General features: G+C 43.1%; 1 protein-coding gene across 6 annotated transcripts in view; it reads right to left on the reverse strand.

The window, feature by feature from the left end:
• UIMC1 (ubiquitin interaction motif containing 1) overlaps nt 1-12,403 on the reverse strand; it is a 273,520-nt gene that overhangs the window by 125,566 nt on the left and 135,551 nt on the right. For all 6 annotated transcript variants that reach the window (XM_073544992.1, XM_073544993.1, XM_073544991.1 and 3 more), the window contains exons 6-7: nt 4,359-4,423; nt 861-949 (exon numbers count right to left, since the gene is read on the reverse strand). In XM_073544992.1, the coding sequence (XP_073401093.1) occupies nt 861-949; nt 4,359-4,423 (154 nt within the window). The remainder of the gene's footprint in view (nt 1-860; nt 950-4,358; nt 4,424-12,403) is intronic.

A 12,403-nucleotide genomic window follows, 5' to 3' on the forward strand; every position in this document is an offset into this window, starting at 1 on the left:
AGAAGGAAGACGTCATCGCTAGAAGATGGGAGGCGCTGGACCAGACCATGACATCCATCGGTCCGGACCCCCGGGTGAGTATAATCTAAAGCCCCCGTTACACATAACGATGTCCCAGCGATCCCACACGATGGGATCACTGGGACATCGTTAGACAGCCCCAGCGATCAGGACCAGAGACGCTGGTTTCTAATGTAAACATCGGGTATCTAGGAGCCGCGCAACTCCTGGATGCCCGCTGTTTACCTTGGAAACCAGTGTGTACACGCCGGTTTCCAAGGTAAACAGCGGGTATCCAGGAGTCGTGGCTCCTGGATACCCGATGTTTACATTAGAAACCAGCGTACAGCGTTGCTGATCGCTGGTCTCTCGCTGCCACATGCAGCAATGCGCGCTGTCCAGCGGGAGACCAGCGATCGAAAAACGGCCCTGGCCGATGCTGCACAATCAGCGATAACCGGCAGGGGGGCCGGTCGCTGATCCCAGTCACACACAGCGATCTCGCTGGCGAGATCGCTGATGTGTCACAAAATCAGCAATCTCACTAGCGAGATCGCTGTGTGACGGGGCCTTAACTCGTTTTTCTTATCTTTCAGGTTACATCGGAGGCTTATCTTCAGCATTACAGAATGCTGTAGATAAGCCCCTGATAGCGGTGGCCGCATCTCATAGGCCAAAAATGAGGTGACAGATTACCTTTAAGCGGCAATACATTCTGCAGAATTTTACAGTACCGTGTACTAATAAAATCAGACATGACACGGTAGCAAACTCATTAAAGCAGATCCACGTTGTTTCAGTGATCTGAAAAGCAGAAACATCTAGAGAACAGAGAATAATTATTTGTTATTTCCCCGTACCTGGGCAGATTGTAATGTCTTCTTCCTGGGCAATCTCTGGATGCTCCGTAAGGTGTCTGTCATTTCTCACAGCAGTTGGTGAAACAGCGCTGGAAAAGGCAAATAAATTGAAGCTTTTCAATAGAATCATCTAAAATATAGCAAACACTAAAAAAAGGCATAAAGACATCATGTCACAAAATGGGGATTAAAGGGAGACAACTATAGACTTCCAATCTCATTTCATAATGAAAGCAGGCCTTCTAATAGGCGCCCTGGGTCATGATTCACGTCTAATGCTGCAGACAATTTTCTCAATGGACTTTTAATCAATTATTGTAGAAATAAAGGAATAGATATTGCTGCAGTAGTAGGCTAAGACATGCTTTAGCATTTTCGCACTTTTATTTTTGTTTGGTTCTGTATTTTCATTTTTGACTCCTCGCTTTCCAAGAGCCAGAACTATTTTCATTTCCATCGATGTAGCCATACCTGGAGGAGTTTTTTGCGGGAATAGTTTTAGTTTTGAATGACTTATTTTATAAATTTAGAGAAAAAACAGGATAGATTAGGAGTTTCGTTTTTATATAAGTTCACTTTGCAATTAAAAATAACATGCTGATTTTGAACTACCGAGTCAGTATGGTTATTGGGGTAGGAAATTCAGATTTTTCTTTATGGTTTACTACATTTAAAATAACTGTGCCATTTTCTGCAACTATAACTATTTTGTAAGTTGACACAGTTGTGCAAAGACTTGTCTTTAGGGAGTGAATTATCGTTTTTTATTGGTATCGTTTTGGGGAACATATTGACTTGCTGACCTATTTTTATTCCATTTTTTTCATCGGCAAAGTGACGAAAAAACAAATTTTTTCCCCTTCTTACCTGTATTTACTCAGTGGGACACATTACATTTCAGTATTCTAACCTGTTATGTGGGTAGGGATATCAAAGATATTAATGAATATATATTTATATTTTTGGTTTATTATAGTTTGGAAGGTTTTTTTTTTTTTTTTTTACATTCTATATCAGTGAACCTGTGATCACTTGTACAATGCTGTAGTATTGCAGTCAACTGTAAACTTATGCTTTTCCAATCCCAGTCACAGGCTAGACTTTACAGGAGCAAAGGCAAACATGTCAGACACCGGGGTATTCAGAAGGCTCCCATGATGGAACCACTGACACACTGCAATCGCATAATGGTGGGGGGAGGTTGTGGGGTATAAAATTGAAGGGACGCCTGCAACTATCTGCGGCATCTAAGTAGTTAAACTGCTGCAATCAGAGAAAGCTACCACTGCATAATTTAAGACTCAGGTGAGGGCTGTAAACCACAGCTGGCATCTGCATTGCATGGAGAGGGCTCAACGTTACTTAAGGCAATTCTTGATCAAAGCCAGTGATGTCCTGATTTTATTTGCGCTAAGCAGGGCTGTGGAGTCAAGACCTCCCTACATGGCGGCACCCTGGATTCCTCCTGCGGGCACTAAGTGCTGTATCTCTTCGCAGAGCCTGCACCCCTAGCGCTGTTAACCTATTCCTGTAGCCCTGCTTTATCCAGTCACATTGATCCAACTCCAACCAGATAGACTCGTGTTCCAGCTTCTTCTATATAATACCAGCAGCATAGACTTTGCTACCGCCTAAGGATATCCATTACCCTATCTGTATCTTTTGCAGTTTTCTCCAAAAGAAACTAAAAAAACCTTTCTGATGAAGGTCCGTAGTTGGACCGAAAACGTTCATACGATATGAGTGCTTCTTCATTTTTGAGTGGCAAGTATTTTTGTACATAGGTCTGATAAGAAGTTAACTTTTCAGAAAGGCCCTTAAGGCCCCGTCTCACATAGCAAGATCGCTGAAACGTCACAGATTTTGTGACGCAACAGCGACCTCGCCATCAATTTCGCTACATGTGACACATAGCGGCAACCGGGCCCCTGCTGCGATCTCGTTGATCGTGCTTGAATGTCCTGGGCCATTTTTTGATCGCTGGTGTCCCGCTAGTCAGCATGCATTTTTGTGTTTGACGCCGACGAGAGACCTCGTTGGCGACTCAGAACTCAGGGATGCAGGCGGGAGTCGTCAGAATAGCTGCTGTGTGACAAGGTTCCAATGACCGCCGAGGTCGTTATACAAATCGCCGGATCGTTGCTGCGTCGCTGAGTAGGTCCGTCTGTTTGACAGCTTACTAGTGACCATTTAGTGACGTACCAGCGATCCTTACCAGGTCGTATCGTTGTCGGGATCGCTGGTGCATCGCGTAGTGTAACGGTACCTTTACCCTTGACTTGTTTATATGCGCCTCATAACACTACCAGGCATAGGATATTGCTATAGATTTCAGACTGCACACCAATACCCCCAGGACTACTTTGAAAGAGATCAATAAGAAGTCATGGATTATGTCAACATATCCACACACAGGTTTCCTTTGGACTTGTAATACAATCTAGCTTTATTATAAGAAGGCTCCATGATCTGCTTAAAGTGCTTTGTATGCATCTCAGGAAGGAGAAAACCCAACAGTGACAGATCTACTGTATATTATTAGCATGCAATGAGCACTGTTTGCTTAAGAAAAATGCAGCGTTTCTACAGAGGATCTGGCTGAGATACACAAGATTCTCGCCTGCGCTCTAGGTCTACCTTTTTAGCAAGTCTGCTCAAGTGTATTGGTAGAATTTATTACAGCCAGCCATACAAGAATCACTTAGCAGACAGCTAGAATTTATGATAAATTATCCAGGTGGTGAAATCCAGTCCACAGAGAATGCCCCTACCTCCCACAAACGTTCATGTTGAGTAAGGAAAGAAACAACATGTATAAGCAGCAGCGGAGGAAGCGCACCAGGTGATATAAGGCAGTGCTCCGTGAGCCGGAACCAGGCTTTCTTGGCAGAACACGACACAAGGCAGTGACCCTTTCCTGTCTCTGCCATACTGCTGCAGTCATTCAGGTTAGATACAATGCCTGCCGCGTGTTACAGAAATGTAAATGTGCCGCACACTGTTGTTCAGTTTCTGTTAAGATGTTTACTTGCTGGATGTGCTCACTGGTGCCATGTTCCCTTTACAGAGGGACATCAGAACCATTTCATGTCACGCTACATTCAGCATTTCAACTACAGTACTAAAATTCACAATACCGCTGCAGATCGGTAGCTGCACTTATACTAATTTTCAGACGATTACATTAAGAGCTCTAACTACTCTCTGAACAAGTAAGTCATCTCCCTTGTGACAAGAGTACTGCTAGCTCTTCAAACATGTTTACGCCAAGAAGAAATGCACCTGAAACGGAAAAAATGATCAGAGCACTCCGGAGGGATGGATCGTGGCCAGGCGCCAGGTGCGTGCTGGGTGCAGTGTGGGAGAACAGTCTAATGGGAAGAATCCGAATTTCCTAAATAAGCTGCGTGCCAGTGATCCTCTGCAGTTTTATCAATGGGAAGTTACAAACATGACCAAGGAAAATTGATGGGAAAGAGCGTTCATGAGTGTTCTCACCTCTCACCAGGTGCCACCGGAGCTAGTCCTGAACATTCACTTGGCAGCATCTTGGTAAACAGTGCCTGGGAAAAGTAAAGAAAATAAAAATAGGATTAGAAAAATGTAAATTAATGTGACATGTTAAAGTACATAGAAATAAAATCTCTAAAATATGTGAAACCACTGCTTTGTGTTTCATCACTTGTGTATCATCAGATGTCAAGGGACGTGAAATGCTCCACTCCGAAACTTCAAGAGATTGTCCGGCTTATGATATCAATGACCTATCCAAAGGTCACCAACATCATAAAGCCAGACAACTCCACTGAGATATTATATGGGCCCAACCAGGACAGTTACGAGATGCCCCACTGATTGCCATTTTGAATGCAAATTTTATGTATAATCATGATCGAGAGGGCAGAAAGTCATTGCAGCGGAGACCATCTTATGCTAAAACACAGATTTTGGGGAGGAAAAAAACCCACACATTTCCACATCAAAATCTGCAAAAAACACAAATTTCACATAAATTGAGACCCGTTGTTAGTGGGATAATCACATTGCCATTTGTTTCCCTTGGAGTTCTAAAAACTGCACCACAGGAAAATAAAAGAAGTGACATGCCACTTTAGGTAGATTCCTCCTAGAATGCGCGTGTCACTTTACACTGAAGACAACCCACATTGATAACATACTGCATTGTTTCTAATATTTCTCTTGAAAACCACCTTGGTCTCTGTGTGAACATACCCTTAACTTTGTGTCACGTCACATGTGATTTTTCCTCTAAGGTTAGGTTCACACCACGTTCCCCTCTTCATACGCCATGAGGTGCCCAGATAAGGGAGGAAAACACGATGTGCACCCGGGCTAACAGTTATAGGGAGAGATAGCATCACACCGTTCACTGTTCACAACGTTCATAACCTTCCTTCAGCCATTCCACTTCTTAAAGCTATAGCCAAATAACTCTAGGACAGACCTGGGTAAAGTGCGGACCGAGACAGCCGTGGGGCTGGAAACCTGAGGTCCGCGGGCCGCACCATGCTCTTCCGCCCACTGTCTCCTGCCCGCTGTCAGCATTGGTGGAGGAGGGGCCTACAGCCATTTCCTCCACCAATCAGCGTGTGAAACAGCTGACGCAATGACGTCATGTCATCGCATCAGCTATGTTCCGCCGGAGAGTCAGCGCTCTGGAGGCAGAGGCAGAAGCAGGACGCCTGGGAACGGGACGAGGTGAGTATGTGGTATTTTTCTTTTCATATGTATGAATATGGGGGTGAACATGGGCATTCTACGGGGGGTGACGTGCGGCACATGGGCATTCTACGGGGGGTGACGTGCGGCACATGGGCATTCTACGGGGGTGACGTGCGGCACATGGGCATTCTACGGGGGTGACGTGCGGCACATGGGCATTCTACGGGGGTGACGTGCGGCACATGGGCATTCTACGGGGGTGACGTGCGGCACATGGGCATTCTACGGGGGTGACGTGCGGCACATGGGCATTCTACGGGGGTGACGTGCGGCACATGGGCATTCTACGGGGGTGACGTGCGGCACATGGGCATTCTACGGGGGTGACGTGCGGCACATGGGCATTCTATGGGGTGACGTGCAGCACATGGGCATTCTATGGGGGTGACGTGCAGCACATGGGCATTCTATGGGGGGGTGACAGACAAAACATGAGGATTCTATGGGGGTGACGTGCAGCACATGGGAATTCTATGGAGGGGGGTGACAGACAATACATGGGGATTCTATGGAGGTGACGTACAGCACATATGGGGGGAGGCTGTGTGGGGCTCATGCCGCATATGTAGTAGGCTGTGTGAGGCTCATTCTGTATATAAGGGGCTGTGTGGGGGAGGGTTTAAAGATATATAGGGGGTGTCAGCATACTAAATTTTGCTCGATATTAAGTGATACAATTAATATTAATAAATTAATATTGAGTAGAATTAATTTCAAGCTATTGGTTCGGCCCTCCACATGTGGCCCCTCGGGAAAATTAATTCCCCACACCTGCTCTAGGACAATAAGTCAGAACATCAATACTGTCCGGTCTCACTCTAAGAAAACCAGATTCAGAAACACCAGTAAGAAGTGGAATTAACACTCCATGTAATTGAGGACAAATGGAAACATTACATTAGTGTGGGAGCTAGAGATGAGCAAACCGATTTGTAAGACTCGGGTCCGGTGCCAGGTTAGTAGCCTGTGGATTTGTAGGACTCCGGTCTGGTACAAGGTAAGTGGCCTGTGGTTTTGTAGGACTCGGGTCCGGTGCCAGGTCAGTAGCCTGTGGATTTGGATTACTCTGGTTCGGTGCCAGGTCAGAAGCCTTTGGTAGCTAGAGGGCACGCTTTGCAAACCACCCGACACTTTTCCTGATTTTAAAGCCGGGCATGACACATTCATGACGTTGCACCAGGCTGCTAATAATGAACAGACAGGAGGTGGTTTGTGGAGCTTACTTTGGGGCTATAGATGTGGCCACTTCACCAGGGTCCTGCAAGTTGGTTTATCTATTTAAAAATTAGAAAGTTATCGACTCTAAGTAAGAAAGACACCTCCGGTGAGTTTGTGGCCGTGAGTTTGTGGATTTAACTGTATTGTAGAGCGTCTGCATGGAACAGCAATTTACCACTATGGTCACTGAATGGTGGTAGTAATGGTCTAAACACAGAGGACTTTATTCTGTAACAGTATGGTGGTATTAGTCACTATGTGGAAGCAATATGTGGCAGCATTATTTGTCCCCTCCCAGGTGGAACTATTCAGAATATATTTTGTATATCCTAATAACTATAAGAACCTATAACAATAATATTTCTTATCTCTATAGCGCCAACATATTCCGCAATACTTTATATTTCAGAGGGGACTTGTACAGACAATAAAGACATTACAGAGTAAACACATAATTCAACAGATACCAAGGGAAGTGAGGTGGGGGGCACAAAAGGTAAATGGCACGGTAAAATCTGCTTGTATTGTACGGTCCACATAACGCCTGTATGTGTAAAGTATAGACACAAAGGGCTATCAAGTGCATGGAAGGTGTGTGAACAGATGCTACGAGGAACCACATTTGGAAGAATGTTTTGGAAGCGCAAGACGAGGATAGTTACATAAGTAAGGTGAGGCGATAGGCCAGTCTAAGCAAATGTATTTTTAGGGCATTCGTAAAACTGTGGGTATTGAGAATTAATCAATTTGTCTTGGGTAGTGCACTTCAGAGAATTGGCGCAACATGCGAAAAATCTTGGCGACAGGATTGGGAGGTTCGGATTATTGAGGATGTTAGTCTTAGATCAATAGCGGAAAGGAGTGCACAGGTAGAGTGGTCAAAAATAAATCTCCCTACTAACAGCCTTCCATTAGTTACAATGGGTAATCCACAAAGCTGTTCAAATGGTGCAAATTTTCCTGTCTGAATTTGAAATTAGCATCACATTACGTATTAAAGTGACTTTCTTTTGGAAACCACTGCAGGTAGCCATGTGCATTTTAGTCTGACGGTATGAGGTTTTAACCCTATGCATTTCAGCTTGCAAATTCACAGCAGAAATTGGCATATTAATTGCTTCCATATTACATGTTTATTATAGTGGAAAGGGACCACATATGCACTCCTTCCTTCCAAACTTCTAAAAGCCAAAGTTCGATTGATTGATTAAAGTAATTTATTAATATCATTTATCAATCTGATATAAAAAAAAATAAACAGGAAAACATACAAATATATATTTGGTTTTGTTCAATATTGACCCACAGAAAAAAAAAAGCTTACATATAATTTTTACTGCTAAGTGAGAGCGTATAAATCAAACTCGAGTTGCTTTCACGGAATTGAGATTTCTTTTCAATTCCACCCCCAAATTTTTTCCCAGAGGTGCCAGTCTTAACTATGTCTCCAGCAAAAGCGAAGCCATCTTAAGTTCTAGCTTTTGGCAAACTGGGACGTAAAAACACAAGTTAAAGAAGAAAAAGAAAAATGGTCACAAAGAGAAAGGGTTAAGGGGATTGCTAGTTGTTTAGGGAATAAAGAGCAGTATTTCAGGGGAAGTGTGGAAACAAAGAACATTTTGCAGACACAATTGCTACTACGTGTAACTTGTATATAACTGTGAAGGTGTGAGAGATGTGTGACAGCAAGGACCCTGCAGCTGTAAATCACTGGAGACTACAACCACTTCAGTCTAGGTGTTAATGCTTACTAGCAAGCTTCACGTTTACGGTATATATGAGAAAAAGAGCATAATTCCTGTATCTGTCACTTACCCTGTCAATTACCAGATGTATTAGTTGGACCTGGCTGGACTGAATAATCTTGGATGAAGATTTGTGCGGGAAGTGCCGTGAATACAGTGCTCTTCATGAAGGATTTTGTTGCATCTCTCTGATTTACACAGAGACCTGGGGATATTGCCCATTGCTGTATACCTGACATAGTAGTGCCAACCTTATTCTCTTCTGGTGTATTATTTACTAAGGATATGGACGCCGTTGGGGCAATTTGTATTCTTAATTTAAGGCGAATCTGTCACAGTAGGATTAACCCTAAACGTTTATATGGGCATGAGGGTAATAGAGAGTGAAATAATATGATACCTGCAATCTTGTGTCTTACTCCAGAGAAATTCACGTTTTTCTTAATATGTACATGAGCCATTCACATCCATGGGCCAGACACAGATCTCCCCGAAATTCTGCCTCCCGAGCTCGTCTTGTTTTAAATGAAAGGAAGAGTCAGGAGAGCAGACTGTCAGTCATTACATGTCTCACACTGGTAATGCCCCCTTACATTTATAATAAGCTTTAAAAGGCAGATTCTCAGGGAGATCAGTGTCCGGCCCATAGCTATTAACAGCTTATTTACAGGCAAGAAAAATATGGATTTTTCTGGAATAAAACATCAGATCGCAGATCTCATTTTATTCAACTTCCTATGAACTACATACCTATATAGACAGCATAGGAGGATTGATCCTACAGATTCCCTTCATCTTTCTCTACATTATGAGAAGCTAAACAGTTTACCTCAAATATATCACAAGAAAAACTTTCCACGATAGCCTACTTTCAACAATTTACATTGTTACCATTTCAGTTCGCTATTAAAAAGGTATCAACCGCTGAGGACCCTCAAATTTTAATATTTCACAACACAACTAAGTACTAAAATCATTCCTAGGGTACAAGTATATCCAGTATTCCAACAGCTCTTCAAATACATTATTTATTACATTAGTTGTCTGTTGTTCGCAGACATCGTATGCAATCTGTTCACTCTTCTGTTCTGATTAATCCCTTTTCGAGGAGAAAAATAAAGCAAACCATATAAATAGCATTGGTAGCCAAGTTACTGGAGACTAAAGGGGACAGTTTCATTGTTTACGTAGTCATGTCAAAAGAACAAATATCGATGCAAAACAAGAGATTAAAGTGGTAAATCTGTAGGCAAGCTGGATACTAAAACAATACCTACATTATGACAGATGGTGTCATATTAAAAAACAATAGGCCGGTAAGAGCAGGTCATAGATAAAACAGCTATGAAAGAGGGACGCAGTAGATGAAGCCAGTTTAAAGACAGCTACTAAATGGAACCTGTCACGTCCAAAAATGTTATTTCCCAGCAGATATACAGTTACTCAGAAGGTAAATAGTCTAAAAATCCTGCCTCACTGGAGCAGCGGTTACAGGGAGGAAATGAACATCTATCTTCCCTGCAGCTACTCACTTCCAACCATAAGAGTGATGCGGGGAATGGTAAAGCTCTGACTGTGGACTATAATTACTCCCCGGGTGCTATGACTGCCAATTCTGTGCTCACACACTGTGTGGCAGGCTGCTAATCTGAGTGCCAGATAGTGATTACAGCCATGCGTAATGTGTAGTGAACACTGCTTGTAACAGCCCCTTGCACTGCCCTCATGGCTGTCCACGCCTGCACAGTAGCAGCTCTTGGCTATCTCTCTGAGCTGCTACTGCGCATCTTGGAGGAAGAATTTATTTTTCTTCTCCAGTAAGATGGCGCCGCCGGCGCTTGCACAGTAGCAGCTATCGGATCACAGCTAGACACCAATAGCAGCTACCGCACAGGTGCCATTTTCAAATAGTTTTTTTCACCTCTAGTTGAATAACCTGAATAAAATGTATTATTGGCACAAAAAACATGCGATTTTGCTGCAGAGCAGGTGCCACTGCTGGCACCTACCTGAAGAAGCGTTGTTTTATTTTAAGTACCGTATATACAGAAATTCATTATGCAAACTAGGAGGCAGGTCAGTGAGGGATCAGTGACCTATCAGCAGTCTTCTTTATGAATATATAATCAGAGCACTACATACACCAAACCCGCTTTAGGGCACAAGAATCTCACTAACATACACAAAACTGAAAATAAAGATTAAAGAACAACCACAAGACAGATTTCATCAAAGTATAATTTTATCCAGTATAACGGCGCCAACCTGACACTGTGTGTGGGTTACTGTGCACAATCCTGCTGACAGGTTCTCTAACTCCTAAAAACTAAAATACAAAGAGGTGCAGACATGAATTGTTCGTTAGTCACTTCTTTTCTGACCAGCCCATGGCTACCTCAACAAGCAGATCAGGGTATCCCTATTTAGAGGTGTAAGAGCTACCAGACATTTGTGGCATATCCATATTTAAGAATAATCCAAATTGATTAGCACTCTTACTAATTTATATGCAAACACTGCTGAATATGGTAACCAGCAATTTGCTGATGGAGGCAAGTAACTTGTAATCCTCATGCTACACTGTTGTTAACAAGAGATGTTTCAATATATACTTAACATACCGCATATACTCAAGTATAAGCCGAGGCACCTAATTTTACGACGAAAAACTGAGAAAACATATTGACTCGAGTATAAGCCGGGTATGCATTGTCCCCTCATCCTTGTCCAGGAAGCACACAGACAACTCCACTTCAGGACCATCCCACCAAAAAATACACACAGGAACTAACACATATCAATAGGTTTGATTCTACTTCATCCTCACTACTGGGACTAATACCAGACAATCCCCCAACAGCTACCTTCTACATGTTGCCTAAAATACATAAAGAAGGTAATCCTGGTAGGCCCATCATATCTGATATTGGGACATTAACTGAGACGATCTCAAGCTGAGTGGGGAACATTCTGAAATCCTTGGGGAGGCGCACACCCAGCTATAACCAGGACACCACGGATATTCTCTGAAAATTGTCAGCCCTGAGCCCATTTCCTGAGGGAACAATACTGGCCACCATGGATGTAGAGTCTCTCTATTCCAACATTCCTCATGAGGATAGGATCGTTCTAAGCAAATATTTTCTTTAAAAGGAAAAAAAAAATCTAGCCACAAAAACACTGCAATCTATCAGGTTTGTGCTCCATCATAACTATTTTTCCTTTGGGAACAATTTATACCAATAGGGTATGAGCAAGCGCCATGGGAAGCAAAATGTCCCCACAATATGCTAACCTATTTATGGCTAAACTAGATAAGGAGTTTTTGTCATCTTGCTCTATTAAACCTCTCACATACTTCAGCTACATTGATGATCTGCTAATAATCTGGACAGGCTCAAAAGATGATCTACTTACCTTCCACAATAACTTCAACAAGTCCCACTCAACCATCAAGCTCACACCCTCAACTTCTCAAAGCCCCAAATACACTTTCTGGACAGGACCATACATATCAAGGGCAACACCATAAAAACATCAATTTATCATAAGCCTACAGGACATCCGGAATATCTTAGATGGAACAGCTTTCATCCAAGACACACAAAAACATGGATTTTTGTGATAACTCACCGTAAAATCCTTTTCTCCGAGACGCTAATTGGGGGACACAGATACTGTGGGTGTATGCTTCTGCAGCTAGGAGGCTGACACTAAGTGAAAAAAATAGGATAGCTCCTCCTCCGTCGAATACACTGTGGTGTAATGACCACTGTGTCCGCTAGGGGGCGCTGTGTGGATGTCCCAAGATGGAGGATGAATGGCAGAATATGGAAG

This window comes from Dendrobates tinctorius, unplaced genomic scaffold (genome assembly GCF_039654945.1).
Source record: "Dendrobates tinctorius isolate UK_male_01 unplaced genomic scaffold, ASM3965494v1 ptg000139l, whole genome shotgun sequence".
Classification (NCBI taxonomy): domain Eukaryota; kingdom Metazoa; phylum Chordata; class Amphibia; order Anura; family Dendrobatidae; genus Dendrobates; species Dendrobates tinctorius.